This window comes from Sceloporus occidentalis, unplaced genomic scaffold (genome assembly GCF_023333645.1).
Source record: "Sceloporus occidentalis isolate IW3139 unplaced genomic scaffold, rSceOcc1.0.p SCAF_3, whole genome shotgun sequence".
NCBI classification, from domain to species: domain Eukaryota; kingdom Metazoa; phylum Chordata; class Lepidosauria; order Squamata; family Phrynosomatidae; genus Sceloporus; species Sceloporus occidentalis.
The window spans coordinates 241,341,342-241,363,709 of NW_028316983.1; the positions used below are offsets into that span (position 1 = coordinate 241,341,342).

The window sequence follows — 22,368 nt, forward strand, 5'->3', positions numbered from 1 at the left end:
TTGGGTTTCCCAACACTAACAGAACAATTTTAAAAATCTTTTGGAGTATTTCTGAATATTCCTACTAGATGGTACCAGTTTAGATACATTTAATGCAATAACAACAATTAAACTTTTTAATGATGAGAACTAAATGGAATGATCCTTCTTCTAAGCAGGTAAGTCTGATACAATTCAAGGTATTCTTCTGCCTTTCTTATTCATTAACTTTATATAAATATATTGATTTACCCTCTCTGGAAGAGATCCACATTATGGAATTTGTGCAGTTCCACAGAAAAGTCAACCGTTCCCTGGACCTCCGACATAATGTCTTCAGGTCATCACCTAAAGGGCGGGTGAAAGAGGGAGAATATGAGCAGATGGGAAAGATGGATTTTGGAAGAGCAGATTTGCTACAGAGCTACAAACATTCATATAAATGCTAACATATTAACTCATTAAAGCCAATCAATTTACTAATGATTATCTGTTGGGAGAAATTCATTTAAAAAAAAAACACACTTCATTACATGAACCATGACTTCAAATGTGTTGCTGGTTTGATTATTATTTTAAAAAACGTGTAAGAATTACTGAAAGCAGTCAAGCAAAATAATATCATCTTGTAGCAACTTGAGACTATGAATGAAAGAAGGCGGTAGCATGAGCTTTAGTTTCTGTAGACTTCAGCCTACTTTCTCAGATATGTAGGGTGGAAATAGTCTCAAGTCTACCGTATAAAGAGTGTTGCAAAATAAGCTACTAGCTTTTTTCTTTCAGTTAGTCTCAAAAGTGCTACAAGATCCCTTTGCATACTGATTTTCCAGACTAACAGGGCTATGTCTTTGAAAGCAAATTAATAATAATAACAGAAGCGACAACATGAAACATTCATCACTACTTAAAAGCAATGCTGGCGTTTAAGAATGAAACTAACACATTTTAAACTATTTTCTGTCAATTGTAACAAATTATTTCCAAGCACTGAATTATCCAGTGACAAAAATTTTGGTTTTAGCACCTCAAATTTATAAGAACTCATTTGCAGAAACAGACCAATGTTCTTGTCTGTCAGTTCTGTTTCTAAAAACAACCAGCCAACTCTTCAGGGAACCTATTTTAAAAAAAATATCTTGAAAGTGTCTTCTCTCTTCTTAGTGTCTTCTCTCACTTTAGATGCTGCTATGAGAGACAGCGTAGTTTGAGCATTGGACTAGGACATTAGGATACCAGGTTCAATTTGTCATTCATTTTTCTTTCCAAAAAATATATGGAGAACTGTGGGCTTTTGAAAGTTTCTGGGGAGCTTTAGAGACTGAAAATATTGGTTGAGGTCCATGTGACCCATGGGCTACATTTTCCTCACCCTTGTTTGACAGTATAGCTTTTATTATCTATCTGTTATCTAGATGTACCTGTGAAGATGGTGGAATCAAAAGATAAAAAAGCTCGATACACTGCCTGAATTTAAAACAGCATTAAATGCTAGCCTCTTTTAGCAAGCCTGTTCAGAAGCTTTTTAAATTATGAGCTTTAAAGTATGAATCAATTGTTTTCTTTAACATGTATGCGCTTTTAACTGATGTTATGCACTTTCAACTGGTGCTATGTGTTCATCTGTTGCTGTATTGCAATCTATTGCTCCTTGCCTAAATCCAGATGGAGAGGCGAGTAACAAATAATGGTGGCATCTGTACTGTGGAAATAATGCAGTTTGACATTGTTTTAACTACGTCTCAATGCTGTGCAATTCTGTAATCTGTAATTTTGCAAAATATTTAGTCTTCTGCGTCAGAGAGTTCTAGTAACACAACAAAGTTCAAATCCCAGGATTTTGTAGCATGGAGCCAGGGCAGTTACAGTGGTGTCAAATTGCATTAATTCTGCAGTGTAGGTGCAGCCAACAATAGCAATAGTCTTAATAATAATAATAATAATAATAATACACGTCACCTTTCTTCCAAAATTGGGACCTAAGACAAACACTGACAAGCCAAAGGATGAGTTTTGCCATATCAAAGTAGACCAAAGACCCCCTTTGCAACTCTTTTTCTTTCTTTGTTTGTTTCTCTAAACTCCGCCTCTTATTACCAGTTTCTGTGGACTATCTAGATCCTGTCTCTGAGTTGTAAAATCCATCAAGTATAATCAATCTCAATCAATCCCTCTCATCTTCCGGATATCAAAACAATTGTTTTATTTGGGAAACCTTTCCAGATTCCAACTCAAACATTTGGTTTCCCATGGAACCTTGACAATTTAGAGTGGATGGCATGGCAGAAATATGAGCCCCCCAAACAGAACCTTTCTGTGTTACAGTCATGGCAGTCAATCTTCCCACATCCACTTTGACTGTCATCCTCAGACCCTGGTCTGAGTCCTTCACCTCTTTGAAGGATGTAATTCCAAGTGTCTCAGTTTGCTTCTTTTATTTCCCGGCTTTCCGTGGACCTTTGTCTTCATGAACAGGCAATTATTGCCTCATCCAACTCTAAGTCTCAGCTATCCCATCTTAAGTCTCTATATTTAGTTAGCTCTTCATGTTGTATTCTCTGTGTGTATGCTACTTTCTACAATCCAAAACACAGTGCAGAAATAATCCAATTTGAGATCACTTTAACTGTCCTGGCTCAGTGCTAGGGAATTCCTGGAACACTAGTTCTGTGAGACATTTAGCCTTCTCTGTCAGAGCTCTGGTGCCACAACAAACTACAGTTCCCAGGATTCCCTAGCACTGAGCAGTTAAAGAGGTCTCAGACTGGATTATTTCTGCAATGTGGATTGGAACTATGCTTCTTAATAAAAAAAAGATGCATAGCTCACCTTGACTGGGGCTTCATAGCAAGTATTAGTATAGCTGGTATTGGATCCTTCAGAATAACTGTTTCCCTCTCTTTCTTGGCCAAGGTGAGTATTTCCCCAAACCAATTCAACACAGACTATGTCCATCCATGGAGGCTCTACATTTAGGGTAACAAGAATTCACTTATCCATTGCTTTTCATGTTTTTCCAAATGTGGACATAACTTTCTTGGTACAAAAAGGATGTTGAAATTCATGTAAAAGTACCTATTTTAAGTGGCTATGAATCAAGCACAAATGCTTGTTTTATGGTTCAGTATACAGAAACATCATATATAGCTAGGCACCTTGGTAGATGGGATTGACAGAATTTGGAACTGTCTCACAGTTTATTGTTTTCTGATACTCAACTCATGAGGTAAGTTTCCTGTGTAAGTGAGTAATCACATATATAACTAGCTGGTCCTGGCCCTAAATGCCATTGCCTTCTGCAAACCCAGTATGCAGGAGGGGATCTGTAGTATGCAAAGGTATCTTGTCGCACCTTTGAGACTAACTGATAGAAAGAAGCTGGTAGCTTATTTTGCAACCCTATTTATAAGGCATGGAAAGTGTGGAAGCACATGTCAGTGACTGTCAGAGCCATTTTGAGGTAAAATGAGGGCAAGAATCACTGACTGCAGTAGGAGGAGGGGATCAGTTGTTGTTGTTGTTGTTGTTGTTGTTGTTGTTGTGTGCCTTCAAGTCATTTCCAACTTACAGCAAACGTAAGGTGGCCCTATCATGAGGGTTTTCTTCACAAGTTTCTTCAGTGGGAGTTTGCCATTGCCATCCTCTACGGCTGAGAGAGTGCAACTTGCCCAAGGTCACCCAGTGCATTTACATGGCCAGGCCTGGTCTCCAGAGTTATAATCCAACACTCAAACCACTACACCACACTGGCGGCTTGCATTTTGCATATAGATTAGAGGATATCTATATATTTGTGTGTGTGTGTGTGTGTGTGTGTGTGTGTGTGTGTGTTTCCCACCTTTTTCCTACATAAAGACCCAAAGTGGCTTGGAACAATTAAAACAAACACAGCTAAAAGTTGACCTCATACAAATATTAAAATATAATTAAAGTAGCCATAAAATTAACATCAGTTAAAAACATAATCAATAGAAAGAAAATGACCAATAGACAATATAACATATTATGCAAGGTTTGTTCCTCCTGCGCAATCGGTCTTCAAAGGCCTATTGAAACCCAAACATCTTTACCTGCCTGCAGAGTGATAGCAAGGAGAGCATCAGCCTTTCTTTTTGAAGGATGGAGAATGGTTTGTTTCCCACCTGCCAGCAATGGCTATACCCATCCTCACACATTCACAGAAATTAATAATACTCAGGGCTGATTCTGGCCCAAGATATTTTGTTTCCTTGGGATGAGCAGCAAATGGTACCTATCTACCCACAGAAGCACTCATCCAATTCAAGGTGCATAGCACCTCTAGACAGTCAGGGTGTTTGGGCATGTAAGGCAGAAATTGCAAAGGGGTCAGGTAAGACTGCATACTATCATCTTATTTATACAATTTGTATGCAGAAAATATCATACACACAGCAGGCTTAGACTCAGAGGGAGGAAGAATGAAGATAAGAGGAAGGAACATTAATAACCCAAGATATGCAGATGACACAATACTGCTAGAGGAACCAACAAGGACCTGGGGCAATTACTAAAGAAGGTCAAGGAGGAAAGTGCCAAGGTAGGCTTAATGTTGAACATCAAGAAAACAAAAACAATGGCCACAAAAGAGCTACAAAAATTCATCCTAAGTAATGAGAAAATTGAAATAGTCAAAGAGTTCCCATACCTTGAATCACACATTAATCGGTATGGTGACTACAGTCAAGGAATTAAAAGAAGATTGGAAATTACAAGGGCCACTATGAAAGAACTGGCCAAGATCTTATAGTGTAAAGATATAAATCTGAACCACTCTAGGGCTGCATCCGCACTGCAGAAATAAAGTAAGGATTATCCAAGACACTGTATTCCCCATCACCACATATGAATGTGAATGCTGACCAGTGAAGGAAAAGGATAGAGAGAAAACCAACTCTTTTGAAACATGGTGCTGGAAAAGAGCTCTGATGATACTGTGGCTTGCCAAGACAACAAATAAATGGGTCCTAGAATAGATCAAGCCCAAACTCTCCTGGGAAGCCAAGAGGCTGTCATATTTTGGGTACATCATGAGAAGGCATGAATCACTAGAAAAGATCATAATGCTGGGAAAGGTAGAAGGCAACAGAAAGAAGAGATGGTTGGATTCAATCAGAGAGACCATGGCCTAAGACTGCAGGTCCTGAGCAGAGTAGTTGAGGACAAGGGGATTGGAGGTCTCCCATCCATAGGGTCACCATAACCACATAACTTGAGGTTAGTTAACAACCAACTCCCCCCACTCAGGCCTGGCAACAATAACAACAACACAAAAGTCTAATAATGCGCTACCCATTCAGGACACCTCAACTCTGCAACTGCCTCCCTCTATTTAATGAAAGAGCTGCCTCTCACCATTTGCAATAATGCATATCACTTCTATGGAGATTTCTGTGTTTGTATTTGTCAACTGACAGCCAACACAACAGGCCAATGCGTTTCACCTTTTCCTGAATCCATGCTCCTAAATCATCAGATGGGATTCAACTCCCTTTTGCCACCAAGTTGCCTCAAATTTACTCCAAAGTTGTCACTTCACCTCACAGCATGATCAATGCAAAATGTTTCACCAGAGCTTACCTGTACTCTTGGCTTGAGTGGACATGGCAAAGGAACCCACCAAAACACAAGATGATCAGAGAACCAAATGAGCAGTGCGTAGCTTACATTTACCCTCTGAAAAGCCCCATACAGCAACATGCAGCAACCCTGTTTACCAACCTGACTGCTATTCAGTCTGCTCAGCATTGTGGAGCAAGCCTGAAGCAAAAATAATAAAAAGCAGTGTTATTTCAGTCACACTTGTCTGTTTCCATCACCAAATTCATCCAAAAAAGGATGGGAAAAAAAATCAGGGACACGGAAGTAAAACAAAGCACCCCATTATATGAGGCAATGATTCAAAAGGAGGGAAAAAAAATAATATTTGCTGCCTTCTTAGGAAACAACACAAGTCTTCATCGTACATTTGGATTCCAAGGAGGATGGAATTTGATCTTTGGTGGAAAAATAGAATTGCTAAAAACACCTCCTCCCCATGCCTCCATTATGATTACGAAATACAGTCCTGGAGAAATGACATTTTCCTCTGTCCTCTCTCTTTCTTCGTCTGTTCTCCCTCTCTTCCTTCTTTTCTCTCTCTCCCTCTTTCTAGCACTGTGTGCCGGTAGCTCAGAAATCAATGAAGTCAGATTTAGAGGACCAAAATAATAAGCAGACTCTGAAATAAAGGGCAACAGTGACTCATAAGCTAAGATGAGCTTGCTTACAATAAAGTGTTTGAAAAACTGAACTGAGTTGGAAAGGAAAAAAATGAGGAGGAGGATGACAATGATGACGATAATAGTAATATCATTGATCAGGCTGGCATCCTCTTAGTTATGATGCCCTGTGTTAGAGTTAGGGCATCATAACTGCATTATATTCTCAATTATGATTGTGGCATTATTGTCCTGCCTGCAAATGTCCCTGAAATCCATCGTAAAAGCCAGTCAGCCTTTGGCCTGCATCTACACTGCAGAATTAATGCAGTTTGATATTGCTTTAACTGCCATGGCTCCATACCATGGAATTCTGGGATTTGTAGTTTCATGGAATATTTAGGCTTCTCTGTCAGAGAGCTCTAGTGCCATTTGTTGTTGTGTCTCTTAAAGTTATTTCTGACTAATGGAGACCCTAAGGCAAACCTGTCATGGGGTTTTTGTGGGAAGATTTGTTCTGAGGATGTTTGCTATTGCCTTCCCCTGAGGCTGAGAGCATATGACTTTCCCAACGCCAGCCAGTGGGTTTCATGGCCAAGCAGGAAATCAAACCGAGGTCTCCAGAGTTGTAGTCCAATGTTCAAACCACCGTGCCACACTGGCTCTTAATACTATAATCACAGTTTTAAATCCATGTGTAGTAATCTCCTTAGACCAAGTCTATGAAAGCTTATGCTACAATGTCTTTCTCTTAGTTAGCCTCAAAGGTGCTACCAGGTCTCTTTACAGCCAAACAAAATCAATTCCCCTCCCGTCACATATTACACTTTATACTCACTCAAAATTTTTGTAAACTTATTATTATCATTATTGTTATTGCTAGTGAGTTTAAAAGATTAATTTTAAATTAATGTGTTTAATCTTGTTTTAGGGGGGAGTTGGGGTTGTGATATACGTTACTATGTATTGTATATTGAATTGGTTTTACTGTAAGCTGCTTTGATTGTTGTTAACAGAAAAGCAGGATAGAAATCATTTTTTAATTATTTTATTATTTTTATTATTGTCCATGTCAGGGGAAACCAGTCTGGAAACCATGCCCTATGAGGAACGACTTAGGGAGCTGGGGATGTTTAGCCTGGAGAAAAGAAGGTTAAGAGGTTATATGATAGCCCTGTTTAAATATTTAAAAGGATGTCATATTGAAGAGGGAGCAAGCTTGTTCTCTGCTGCTCCAGAGAACAGGACCCGGAACAATGGATGCAAGCTACAGGAAAAGAGATTCCACCTGAACATTAGGAGGAACTTCCTGACAGTAAGGGCTGTTCGGCAGTGGAATGCACTCCCTCGGAGGGTGATAGAGTCTCCTTCCATGGAGGTCTTTAAACAGAGGCTGGATGGCCATCTGTCAGGGATGCTTTGAATTGGATTTCCTGCATGGCAGGGGGTTGGACTGGATGGCCCTAGTGGTCTCTTCCAACTCTATGATTCTATGATTCTATGATTCTATGATTCTATGGTGCATAAAATGGGCCATTGCCTTCACAGTATATGATTTTGGTTTATAGCCACTGAGAGACTGAAACTAAACCTTCATATTCAGTGGTTGTGTGCTACAAAATCCTAAATGCCAGGGATAAATGAAAGGGAGTGTTATTGCTTTTCCCTTCAACTTGTGCAAAGCATTGGAAACAGGTTGGATGAATCTTTGGTCCAATTTAACAGGACTTTTAGGCTTAAATCTTATTGATATTCCCAATTTCAATAAGTCTGTTGAATAAATGGTGTTTACATATGTTTTGATGTGTTTGCAATCTGTTCCTCAACTTAGTTAATTCGTTTCATATCTAGCTCACCACACCCTGAGAGTGTCATGCCAAGTAAATGGAGAGGGAGGAATCAGCCTATTTGTTGTACATATCCATGTTACATACATTTGTTTATATTTCACTTTCTTATTAATTTGCAAATTAGTAAAAACTCTGGAGAGAAATGATGGTGTTTTGTAAGAAATGCCTCTTTCTAAACATAATTTCTCCAAAAGGGCTCACTTCAAAACAAAGCTGACCCTGAAATGTGCATTTTTCTATATGTTTTCATCTCTCTCTCTCTCTCTCTCTCTCTCTCTCTCTCTCTGGCTTTTCTTCACGAACGAAGATTCAGGAAGGACTCATCCGTACTTTCTACAAGCGCGTTGATGACGTTGGATGTATCCTTCCAGCCTGTGCAATGGATTTTTTCTGGTGGAGCGCAGCGTGCATAGAACTGGCCTCACCCTTTAAACCAGAGGTTCGACTGCTGAGGCCTTGACAAGCACGGACGGTAGCAGCGAGGTCCTCGGGTCGTAGGTTTGATTAGAGTTTCCTTCTCTTAGATGGTTGACCTTACAGGGTTAGACGAGCACTATCTGCCCAGGTTTGGGATTAGAGTTTTCCTTCTCCTAGGATGGTTGCCATAAGGCTGGAGAGTCCATCCTGCCCTTTGACACTCTTGGTCAGACCCTTTGGTTGTGACCTGTCTGGCATGGGAGGCCCTACCGGTGGCTATTATACCACCCCCAGCATAGCTCACAATTTCATTAGTGTCGCAAGCCTCTCCCTCACGACAAGGGGGCGTCAATGGAGAGGGTTTTCTACTGTATATACATTACATATGTATTCTATATGTATTACTATATGCATTACTGTAGTAAACTGAAAAATGTATCACAAAAATGAGAGACGTGAAATACTGAGGACTATAGCATTCTGATTTACACATTAGTTCAAGAGATCTGATCGTGTTGTAAGTGAAATTTCGTAGATTATAACAGGTCTGGATATTGAAAAATAAACCATGCCATAGCTAAATGCACCAAAAACCTGGAAAAGTTATAGCTTTAAAGTACAATTCTCAAGAATGGCCCAGCCAGCATCGCCAGGAACCATGGTAAACAGAGGCTTCTGGAAGCTGTAATCAAAAGTAATAACTTTTCCAAGCTGCAGCACTCACCAGGACATACAGTTATTGTTAAGCAGCAAACATTCATCGGTGTCCATTATGGCTGGGGGATTATGAAAGCTGTAGTCCAAAACAGCAATCTTTCCCCAAGATCTAGCAATGATCAGGATGTATAAGCATGACCAAGTAGGTGAAATGCACCCAGTTTTATGTCACAGGCCCAGCCTAGAAGCGTGGAAATTGCTGTTTAGAATCACAAATAGGCAGAACCTTTACCTGACATAACAGAAAGACAGGAGTGGGCGGGAGAGCAATCCTAGTCATTCAGCAAAGCCTGAAAGGCTCCCAGATTGAACTGGAATTTACCATTAAGATCAGCAGTGCATTCCAACCCCCCGGGAGGTGTGCACAAACAGAATGTTTTCCTTGTAAGCAATCAATCTGTTTTGTGTTCCAGATTAAAACAAACATGATAACCTGCAACCCGGGAAGAGATATATTTCAAAGTGCCCTCAAGCCTAAACGTATCTATCTGCAGTGTGGCATGTAATCCAATCCTACAAAACACATCGGTTCAGTGGTGCAAACCTTAATTCAGGAGACTGTAGTTACAGCAGCTTCTTCTGAATTGGCAAGCAAAGGGCCATGAAAGATTGAAATGTGGGACTTTAGACACTTAAGGAGGGGAACTGAGGCAGTGAGACAGGAATATGTGTTCTAAATATCTCCTGTATATTTTATTTTCAGTGTTTCTAGAACAGAGGCACAGAATATATGTATATGTGTATATGTGTGGGTGGGTGCATACTGTTTTATGGCAACATTTTAATTTTAAATGTAATCAATTTTGCAGTTGTTGTTGTGTGCCTTCAAGTTGTTTCCAATTTATGGAGACTCTAAGGCAAACTTACCATGAGGTTTTCTTGGCAGGTTTGTTCAGAGGGGGTCTGCCATTGCCATCATCTGAGGGTGAGAGATAGTGACTTGCCCAGGGTCACTCAGTGGGTTTACTGGGAAGAACTGGGATTCTAACTCCAGAGTCCTAGTTGCTTATTGCATGGACAAAAAACAAACAAACAAACAAACAAAACAATTGCACCCCAATGGGATACAGCCAGGTTTCAGGATGCAGGTGGAAATTATCACACCTACTTTGCTGCTGATCCCACCAGGCAAGTACATCCTGGCTGCATCCCGGGTCCCAAGGGTGCTTTGGAGGCCGCTTTTCAAAGTCAGAAAGCTCCCAGCGTTGAAAAACAGTCTCCAAAGTGCACCTGGCAATCGGGATGCAGCTGGGCTGCACTCATCTGGTGGAATCGGAAGCAAATTAAATGCGATAATTCCTGCCTGCATCATGCAACCCAGATGCATTCTATTGGGGTGTAGTTGGTTTTTTTGTCCATGAGATAAGATCCCTAGTCCGATGTTCAAATAACTACACCAATTAACTACTCTTAGTTATATTTTTGTTGTTGGTAATGTCTGTCTCCAAGTCATTTCCAACTTACAGTGGTTCTGTGGAAATCCTATAATAAAGTTTTCTTGGAAAGATTTATTCAGAAGAGATTTGTCATTGCTTTCCTCTTAGGGTGAGAGACTGTGACTTGCCTCAGGCCATCCAGTGGATATTCATTGCTTAGTGGGATTTAAATCCTGGTCTGCCAGAGTTCTAGACCAACACTCAAACCACTACACCATGCTGCCTGTTATTGCTTGTTTATTTATTATATTTCTATTCCCTTTTCACTAATAATAGTTTCATACTGCACAGTTTGATAAGGACACCATCATCTGTAATTCAAGGATTTGTAGTTTGATGAGTGCCCTTCTTTAAACATTAGCTTTAGAACTCTCATGCAGAAAAATATAAATTCATTGAAAAAGTACAAATCCCAAGATTCCATAGGAGCCATATAAATTAAAGTGATATCATACTGTTTTTATTGTGCCATGTGGAAATACACTAAAAGACAGAGTTCAAAGTGGCTTCTGATACTCACTAGTAATTTTCCTTAATAATGCTGGAAGCCACCTTATACCCAGTTATTGGGGTAAGGCAGGATATAAATCTAATAAATAAACCATTAAAAACAGACTGAACAATGAAGCCATTAAAATCATCAGTATAATACTCTTTGAGCAGTAAAACATTAAATGAAGAAATCAATACACATTAAAACAGTTTAAAGGACCATTTTGCAGAAACGTCTCTTCATAGCCTTCTTAAAAACTGCAAGACAAAGATGTAATTCTTTGCTAAATTTCCTTTCAAAGGAAGCAGTGAGTAATTTTAGCAATTTTCTTCTCACTCCAAGAAAGACTTTGAAAACCATTTAGTTTTTGAAACCTATTCCCAATTCAGGACTTTTCCATGCAAAATTTGCATGTCATTGTTTTGCATGGGAAACAGCTTTCTCTGTACAGAAAATAGAGCCAGAGTGACATAGTAATGAGCATTGAGCTGCAACGCTGAGACCAGGATTTGAATCCCAGCTAGAACATGTAAACCCACTCAGTAATCCTGGGTAAGTCACACTCTCTCAATTGCAGAGGATAGCAATGGCAAACCCCCTCTGCTAAGAAAACCCCATGCTATGACTTGAAAGCACAAAACAACAACACAGGAAGCACAGAAACCCTGCTTCCTGGTAGAAAGACCTGTTTTCAGTACAAATCAACCATGTACATTTTTTTAATGAAATGTCCCTGCATAGTGCAAATCATCTATTTGCAAATATTATCTTAAAGGTCAGCACACATAAATATTATTTTCTGTGTAGAAAACACTGTCCCCCAGGCAGAAAAAGCTGTTTTCAGTGCAAAATATCCACATACAAATTTTGCACAAAATAAGTCCCAAACTACAAATATGTTTGTTAGTCCAGGATTCTTGTCAGGGTTTCTTGATGCTACCCCCTCATTTTCCCCCCAATATTTTTTGAAATTTTTTTTGGATATTGTTTCTATCCCTAATGCAAGACTGAAAGGTGACTGCAGCTCAGAGAATAATTCACTCAATAAAGCAGGAGTTTGCACTCCTGCATGCCCATCAGTATTATATGTATGATGTTGTCTGTCCATCAAAACTCTTTAGCTATATTTGCAAGCTGGTCTCTACCGAAGATTTTGCCATTTAAATGAGTTCATAACAAAAAAAAGTGTAATCCTTCAGGTAGCCATACCTAAAACTTTGTTTTGTATTTGAAGAGCAGGACAGCAATTTTTATATGAATAAATAAAAGTATCCTGAACACTTTTGGTCACAATTTGGAGATCATACAATGATTAGTGCCAACCAAAGGCATTATGCTGCCCAAAGTAAACAGACCAGATTATCATCATAATCTTCAGTCACTAGTCCCTGCTGTCACCTGTCTCCTAAACTGAACCAATTAGGATTGTGACCACACTTTTGAAACATCTAGAAACCGTACCCTCCATAAGGAGCAGCTTATGGAGCTGGGTATGTTTAGCCTGGAGAAGAGAAGGTTAAGAGGTGATATGATAGCCTTATTTAAATATTAGAAGGGATGTCATACTGATGATGGAACAAGCCTGTTTTCTGCTGCTCCAGAGACTAGGACATGAAGTAATGGATTCAAACTATAGGAAAAGACATTCCACTTCATCATTAGGAAGAACTTTCTGACAATAAAAGCTGTTTGACAGTAGAAGATGCTACTGCCTCGGAGAGTGGTGGAATCTCCTTCTTTGAAGGTTTTTAAGCAGAGGCTAGATGCCCATCTGCCAGGAGTTCTTTGATAGTTTGGTCCTGCCTGGCAGGGGCTTAGACAAGATGGCCCTTGACGTCTCTTCCAACTTTATGATTTTATGTTTGTATCTCACTGCAAGGTAAGGCTGGTTTTACTCATTTCCTTAAGCATCTGAGTGTTGCCTTTGTTTGAATTCTTTTAAAAAATGATGTTTGAGCCACCAAACATTTTCTGTGAAGAGAATTTAAAGCAAATATGGGCAGTTCCTAGTCAGGCAAAATTTTGAAATGTTGAAGGAGACCCCCCCCCCCAAAAAAAAGACTAGCAAAATGTAGGTTTTTTTTGGGGGGGGGCTTTCCATCTAATAATACTTATGAGTTTATCACACTAGGGAGATCCCACAGGAAAACGGGAGTTAAACAAGATTTAAATTAGAGAAAACCCAGAAATGCTCAAAGTTTATCACACAACGTCACTGTTAACATTAAATAACACAAAGTTAATCCAAATGCAAAGCAGAGAAAACAACAACCCGAAAGTAAAAAAGCTGCCATTTTTCTCTGCTTTGCCTTCCGATTAACTTTGCATTATTTCATCTGGGCAGTCCCCTAATGTGATAAACCAGCCAAATTTGCAAGTTTTGTTTAAATTTGAATCTTGTTTAACTGCTGTTAAACTCCCGTTTTCCCACAGGATCTCCCTAGTCTTATAAACTCTTTAGACCAGTGTAAACAACTTCCAAAATGACTTTCACTGCTGAATCTGTCAGGGATCACTCCATTCTTCTAGTACTGCTGCAGCTGTGGCTGCTGTGCACCTTCATTTCTTTTTCAACATGGCAGTCTTTAATTTAATCTAGCATGAGGTTTTCTTGGCAGGATTTGTTCAGAGTGAGAAAGAATGACTTGCCGAATGACTTGCCCAAGACTACTCAGTAGGTTTCTTTAGCTAAGTAAGGATCTGAGTTTTGGGCTGTTGCTACAGTGCAGAATCAACGCAGTTTGACATCAGTTTAACTGTCATCCTATGGAATGTTGGGATTTGTAGTTTGTTGTGACACTAGGGCTCTCTTACAGAGAAGACTAAATGTCTCACATAACTACAAATCCCACCGTTCCAAATCAGTGAATCATGGCATTTAAAGTGGTGTCAAACTACATTAATTCTGCACTGTAGATGTAGCCCTGGTTTCCAAGAGTCCTAGTACAACATTCAAACCACTACTCCATGTTGGTTCTCACATGCTGGTTTTCTATTAGCAAAATTATTATCAGCTATTGTACTGGAAAGCATGGTGCAGAGAGAGCTTGGACCTTGTTTCTCTGCGGAATTATGCTCCCAGCAGTTAGATTTATCTGTAGCAGCAACTGAAACCACAGCAAAGATGTGGTCTGAAGGAGTTCCAGAGATGAATTGGGTCTGTGAGGTTTACACTGTTTCTGGGCTTCACTTAAAGCAAAAATGGATGTACATTTAGAAGCAGAAAAACATCTAAAGTTTTTTTTCTAGAGGGACAAAAAGAATTCCAACATTGTGAGCAAACTATCTCAGACAAACTTTGCATGTCCCTACTGGGATTACAATTAATCTTCTAGTGAAGATCTGCACACAGTTTTGAGTAATTATTTTTTCTTAAGTCTTTTTAGATTTGCATATGAGCCACAGAGGACAAGAAGGAAGGCAGGAAGGAAATAAATCCCACCACTTCTTAGCCTGTAACATTTTGAAACTGTATGCATCAAAAGGGGGCAAACAGTCATTCACCAGGGAAGACAAGCAAAAACATTTATTGCCACCACAGGAATTTGAAATACAATAGAATCAAGATTAAAAAGAATATATAACAACAAGAACAACAAAGAAAAATACAGACCATAATCAGCGAGCAAATAAAATAAATCTAAAGACCTCTCAGGTTTTATGTCTGAAAGTATCTACACTTCACTTGTATTGTTGTCTGATACCAATCAAACTCTCATGGGCTCATCCTATGGAATCCTGGGAATTGTTTTTTTGGTAATGTCATTAGAGTTCTGTTCTAAAAGAGCACCAGTGCTATAGTTCAGATGAATTTACTCCCTCATGGAAAAATATGATTACTACAAATCCCAGGATTCCATAGGATGGCACCACAGTCATTTCTTGGTCTGCTTATTGTAGATACAAACAAAGAATCCATTTTTTGTGAGACAGCTTTATGAGTATGTTGCAGTATAGAAAGAAAAGAAATTGGGTGAGGGAGCAGTGCCATAACTAATTAATTTTAGCATAAGTTTCTGCTGATGTCAGTCCACTTCTTCAGATTTCTATAGAGTCACTTCTATAGAGTCATAGAAGAGACTCCAAGGACCATCCAGTCCAACTTCATTCTGCCATGCAGGAAGAAACAATCAAAGCACTGTCAACAGATGGCCATTCAGCCTGTGTTGGAATACAGTTTTCATGATGCAATTAAAAGGTGGATCACATCCCCATAACTATGCAATGTGCGTATATACCTGTGGCTTGAAGAATGTACTCCTATGCTATTCAAGAAATAGATTAAAATTCACACACACACACAAATCCTGTCATAAAGGTGCTACTAGACAGCTTCCTCCTTTCCTTTCCTTTCTTTTTTGCATAAAATAAATGTAGCTATTAAAAGACAACACTTTTTCACAGCTGGGGATAAGCAGTTTTAAAGTTCACAGAGTCCTTTGATTTGCATCATTTAAATCTCTGTTACTTTCAACACCATCATCACCTTTACCAGGCCAAGAGACATAAACCAGCAAATGCAAAAACTGCAAAGAAAATTATCCAGCACTTCTAACATTCATTAGCAATAAAGGATTGTTCACAACCCACTGCACAACAAATATATTTCCCATAGCACTGGAACAAATACCTTAATTTTCTCTCTCCTCCATGCTACCAATGTTGCCATCAATATGTATCATCTCATTCCATTAATAAACATTCAGTTATCTTTGGAATATCCACAGTTATCTTGAACACATTGTACCACATCTCTGAGGTTACTGGAGAGAAAGTGCAGTTGGTGTGAGCAGGGAAAATGAATCATGCTGCCCCACCCCCCAATGAGGCTGGGAACATAACTTCTGACCTGAATGATGGAACCAGCAGGTATCTGGACAGGTATGCACCAGTGCAGTGCCTGTTGAACCAGTTCTTTCCATGCAGCTGAAGACAACACTGCACACAAGCTATTTCTAAGACAGAGGGCTTTGGTTCACATATGTTACAAAACAACAAGATATACATCTGCACAACTTTCCAGCTCCTACTAGAATCTTTCAGGATTCTAAAAATCCATTCAGTCACACTGTGACTATACCGTTTGAGATTTCATGTTCATATGGAAAGTTGCTCATCAGAAATAAAGGCAGCCCAACTACACACACACACACACACACACACACACACACACACGCGCGCGCGCTTACAAATGAAAAAAGTTGTTCTGCTTAGATTTAAAGAGCATAATGAAATGCAACATGTTGGATCAGAGGCCTATCTTGAAGAAGCACCACTCCAGATTGAGGACCTTCTTATATTGTCCATGACTGAAAACAGATTGAAATGGAGCTAGATAATCAGTTTAATGCAGAATCCCCTGGAGTTGGGAGGCCACTACACACTCTGATATATTAGCCCAAAATGTAGGTTGGACACTGGACTCTATAATTATCCATTATAGAGGGATTCAGGGATGATTTTATCAGCAAAGCCCTCATAACTGCCTCCTTCTGGCAAGTTGGAATGCTCTCTTCACCCTCTGGCCTGTTTGATAGGCAAGGAAGGGTAATGGTCTAGCACACATGTGGAAGGGTTTCATCTCTCCAAGGATCCTGTCCTCATCCTCAGGCTTCACAAACTGAAAAGTATCTAGTAACACTAGACAGATAAAAGCCAAGGTAACATCCACTGGAAAATTATCAGCTACAGCATCCAGGTCAGAATGGATCTGAATGACTTTATCTGCAAAGTGCCATGCAAATTATTTGCAGTGGGCTGTTGGGCACCAATGTTAAATAAACCTCTGACCACTTGAAACAGTTCCACAGGATTGCTCCTTTCAGATGCAATGGTGCAAATACTTTCTTTGCTGCCTGCACTGCAACAGAGTAGGTCTTCAAATATGTTCTAGCCTATGCTCAGTCAGACTTTTTTCAAGCCTATTTCAACATCATATTAAAACATGGCTTTATTAGAGGAACTGGTGTCTCATAATTTCATTCAGCTTGTACAGAACATGGTTTTAAAGTGTTTTAAGTGAATATATGTTTCAATATGTTTTAGACTGTGACTTTTTTCTGCTGTTTTAAATTTCAAGTTGATTGATACTGTTTGAATTTATTTTTGAGCAGAATAAATCCTGAGTTGCAAAGATCCATCCAGAACGCTCCTTGTCAGACTTTTGTACAATTGGGAAACCATTTTTCAACCATTATAAATATTCTTTCAATATTCTTTCTATCCCTATGCAAGAGACAGATCTAGTGCTTTTCAGAGCAGCAAAGGAGTCTAATTTAGGTAAGAGATGCAACAGGAATGCACCCTATTGTACTACTCAGGGCCCACAAGTGAAGTTCATGAACCCAGCATTCCCCTTAAAAATTAAATAGAAACAAGGCAATTAATCACTCGCAACCCAAAAAGGCTCAAGCCCCAACCCAATCCATGCACCTTCTGACCCTTTAAAATGTATCTTAATACCTCCACCCCTACTTGGCCACAAATAGCCAAAATTAGAACCAGAAGTAATATTGGTCACTTTCAGCTGATTTTCAATTAATTTTTAGAGGCTCTGGCAAGTTTTAATATATGTAGAGCAATTAGGGAGCAAAAAGGATACATCATAAAGTAGTTTTGAGCATTTGGGAGGAGTTTAGGGGTAAAAAGATCCATAGGAAAAATATTTTTTCAAAAATTTTGTAGAGGGTCTGGGGATTTTGGTGTGCCAGTGTGGCCCAAGAGGTGGGGACATAGGGATGAAAACTGGCCCCAATGCAGTTCCCTAACCCTGCCCTAATGGCAACAGGAGCATTCCCATCCTAGTAAAACTATAATGTTATTTTCAAGAAAAAATGACAATAAGTGAGGAACCCCAAAGAACAGTGGTTCCCAACCTGTGGGTCGGGACCCCTTTGGGGGTTGAATGACCCTTTCATGGGGGTCGCCTAAGGCCATTGGAAAACACCTATTTAATTACAGTTATGAAGTAGCAACGAAAATAATTTCATGAGGAACTGTATTAAAGGGTCACAGCATTAGGAAGGTTGGGAACCACTGCCAAAGAATAACATACCAACCTGTATCATTTTAATCTGACATTCCAAACTTTCTCTTTTGCTGCTCTTACTCTATGCTGTGGTAGCAAAGCCCCCTCCCCAAAGGGGGGATTTCTCTTTAAATAATGCAGTTTGTTGTGTTTTCAATCCAGTAGCACTCAAATTAGGTCCCTCATTGCATTTGATAAGAGTTGCATTATTGATTGCTCCAGCAGTTCCTAACAATGTAGGTAAATATTTGATACCTATCAATTAAAAGCTAATATTATCAGCAATCCTGTCATCCAAATCAGGAAGATCTTATTAATGTGGAAGCTGGGATTAAGACTTCTTGATTAATCTTAGCCCTTTCTCAGTATTACTCATTGTGGGAGTTTATTTTCTTTGCTTGCCCATGCAGTTACAATATACTCAGGAGATCTCGAAAAATGAAATCAATTGGTTTTAACAAGGCCAGAGTGTCAAAGTTTCATTCTCATCCTTCTAAATTTATATAAGATTCTAGTAAAAATCTTCATAGCCCTGATCAGAAGTTCTCAGTTAAGTGGGAAAAAAATCATTCTCCTGCATTGCCCTTCAAGTTTATAGGCTGAGTCCTGCACGGAAAACATAGCTACAGTGATATTGCTACAATCTGTCTCCTAGTCCAACCCTGCAAAAAAAAAAAATCTGTTCAGAAGTCAGGAAACCACATCTACTGAATGAGTTCTGTGGAGCTGGCAAGCAGGATGATGGTGCATCTAGTTCCCTCCAGCCAGCAACAAGCACAATATCTTGCTTATTGTGTTCTATTCCTCTTTTGTGTTTAGGTCCAGATCCTTTGTGTCTAGGTCCCAGTCATGAGCACATGATCTAAGGGAGGCAAGGCATTTGCTCAGAGGAAGTGAGTCAAAGACTTCGTTAGGAGAGGAGCTTCAGATGTAGTCCCTGGAGCTTGATAAACAAGAGCTCATTTAACAGGCACAGCCAACAGGTGTTTTGCAGGGGCATTTAGCAAGAGGGTTTGGTGTGGGAAGCCCTGAGTTTTGTTTCAGTGCCTACTTAAGACTCCTGAATATGGATGGTGAAGGAGCTACTGCAGTCACCTGCAAGAGCAGTGGTATGTTTGTGTTCTTGCTGGAGGAATTGGTTAGCTATATCTGGAGCAAGTGCAAGTTGGGGGCCTGTTGGAAGAGAAGGTCCAGCAACTTGAGGCCCATGTATCTACCCTTCAGCACATTGGGGAGCATTAGGTTTTCTTGGGCAGAGTGGAGCAGACTGAGAGTCATAACAAAACAAACTGGAAGACTGGAGAATAAGAATAACGTGCTGGAAAGAGTGGGAGGCAAAGGGAATATTGACACCTTTAAAAAATAGAATTAATAACCATTGGGCATATTAACATCATTTATGATATAGCCTTGAAGGAAAGAAGACAAGGAATGGGAATAAAAGCTATGCACCCTTTAGTAATTATTGTAATGGTACAAGTGGTTGTTATAATAGTTATGATCATTCTGCTCCAGTTTTCCAGCTTATCTTCCTGGGACTCTCAATCTTTTAAGATGATGATGATAGGAAGGAGGATGAGGGATTTAAAAACAACAACAACTGACAAATCTATTTTCCCCTTGTCTAGGCTGCATGGTGTCTTACAAAAACTGAAACAGATACAGATAAGAGTTCACATCACAAAAATCTTAAATAAAATATCATCAAAATATCATTAGAATTAAAAAATAATTGAAAAACATAGCCATTAAAAAGCAACAAATGCAGTCAATGCAGCCCATTATTAAAATGTCTTTTCCCCGGCAAAAAAAATAGTCCAAGTCCATAGGGAGCCCTGGTGGCGCAGTGGTTAAATGCCTGTACTGCAGCCATTCACTCAAGACCACAAGGTTGCGAGTTCAAGACCAGCAAAAGGGCCCAAGCTCGACTCAGGCTTGCATCCTTCCGAGGTCGCTAAAATGAGTACCCAGACTGTTGGGGGCAAATTAGCTTACTTGCTAATTAGCTTACTTGCTGTTCACCGCTATGATGTTTGGAATAGCGGTATATAAATAAAACAAATTAATTTAAGAAGCCAATCTAGCTTCTCTAGGAAAGGAAAATGTTCCAGAACCTGGGAACAGCTACCAAGGACGCCCTCTCCAGTGCTCTCTCTAGAATCCCTGCAAGGGTGATGGGTCAGAGAGAAGGCCTCCCTGAAGATCTCCAAATCCAGCTAGAGGAGAGTATTGTCCTTCAGTTCACCTAAACCCAGACTGTAATAGGATCAGATAGGTCATAATCGGCCCTTTGAAATGTGCCTGGAAACACAGTCAGTGGAGTGGTATGCTCCCTAAGTAGAGTAGGAGGATATGTAGAAGAGTAGGAGAGTATGGCGTATTATCCCACAAAACTTCACAAGAAATGGCATCTTCTCTCCCACTCTTAAATGATTTTTCAGCACTATATAATGCTGAGAGTGAATTTAACAGAATAAAAATGATTGTGGGACATAAACTTGACATGTTTGGACATATCTTCTTTTGATACCTCTTATTGCTCAACAGTCAACACAGGCACAAGTTGGGCTGGTCCTGTTTTTAGGCAGAGTAAGGCAACTACTTCTAGTGGCAATTGCTGGGAGAAACACTACACCCGGGATGCTTGTTCTGCCCTCCCCTTCTGTTCCTTTCTATGGGTGGGTTGTGCCTACTATGTCAGTCACACAGCCTGCCCTGAATGTCCTAAACACTACCCCATTCCATGTACTTAAGTGCCCAGCATCTGTGTGGATGGAGGGGAATAATTTTAGTGTTTGCCTCAGTTAGCAGAATGCCTTGAGCTGACAGAGCTGTCAAAAACAACCAAAAAAACTATTTTTAGAATTTGCTCACTCAAGATGAGACAGAAGCTGCAGTTAGAATTGTAAAGCTAAAATTATGCATTACAAACACCCAGAGCTCTCAATGGGGAGACACGGAGGAGGAGACCAACTCAAAGTTAAGTTGGACCCAAGCCATGATGAACTGGTGAACCTCAGGCAAAGTAATTTCTGCTCACACACTATTAGGATCACTGCACAGATTTTGAGGCATGAGTAAGATGTATGGGAAAAACCCACCTCTTGAAATCTGAGGATCAAGCAATCACTTCAGATTAGGGACAGAAGGAATAGTTGTTGCAATGCCTGTCCTGGTCAAGAAAAGAGCTTCTCTACATTTGAGAAACCCCAATGGGAGGAATAACAGCAGTGAGATCTCTACAATGGTTTTCTTTTGACATTTGCACTTTCCAAAGTATTCTGGGGAATTAGGCGCATAAATATCCATGGGTTTTTTTGTCTCATAGAAAATGAAATGTTTTGCCTGCATGACCCCACATTTTTTCACCGACATGGGAAAAGACTATTTCCTGCTCAGTCGATGTGTTTTTAATACAAAACCAGTGAGATTTGTACTGAAAAATAATGTGCACAAAATCATTTCTGGCAATATGGAGAGAACACAGTGGAAAGAAATTTGATTTGTCCCACAACATAGGAAAATCAAATTGAAATCATTCATTCTCTATGTTGCAAAACTTTATGCATACCTTGCTATCTAGCACAGATGCGGCAGAATATTTCCAGTAAATTGTGAAGATGTGTATCAGGACACCAGCACTCCCTAGCCATTTGGTCCATCCACACAGCAGAAATAATTCAGTTTGACACCACTTTAACTGCCATTGCTTAATGCTATGGAATTCTGCAAAGCTCTGGTGCCACAACATACTACAATTCCCAGAATTCCAAAGTATTGAGCCATGACAGTTAAAGCAGTGTCAAATCAGATTGTTTCAGCAGTGTGGATGCAGCCCACATCTGGATGATCATTGGGAGCACCCAGTGTGCATCAGTGCCCATTATACATTGTACATCAGTCCCAATGTGCGTTGCTCTGGATGTACATCAGTCCTGATGTGCATTAGTCTCAATGTGCTATGGTCACATTATTGACTCTCTCATGTAGTAAAATAACAGTAGCCTTTTGCTAAATACAGGTGCCGCAAAACTGCTAGATTCTATTTCCTGCAAATGTAAGTCCACCTCTGTACACATATGTCCTTTACTGAATTCCAGCCTTATTATTTGTACCTTCCCACAGCTGCCAAAGCTCCCATCCAAACATCAAGGACAGCCTCACATTGAGAGTGCTTAATAACTGAGAATGTACATTTAGCCTGGTTTCTGAACATTTTGTCTTCCCTACATTT

The 22,368-nt window shown here is 39.7% G+C and overlaps 1 protein-coding gene across 4 annotated transcripts in view; it reads right to left on the reverse strand.

The window, feature by feature from the left end:
• Nucleotides 1-22,368, reverse strand: part of LOC149317671 (protein FAM135B-like) — a 190,782-nt gene that overhangs the window by 121,942 nt on the left and 46,472 nt on the right. For all 4 annotated transcript variants that reach the window (XM_089518010.1, XM_089518013.1, XM_089518011.1 and 1 more), the window contains exon 2: nt 232-327. In XM_089518010.1, coding sequence (XP_089374136.1) covers nt 232-308 — 77 coding nt within the window. In that variant the 5' untranslated portion in view covers nt 309-327. The remainder of the gene's footprint in view (nt 1-231; nt 328-22,368) is intronic.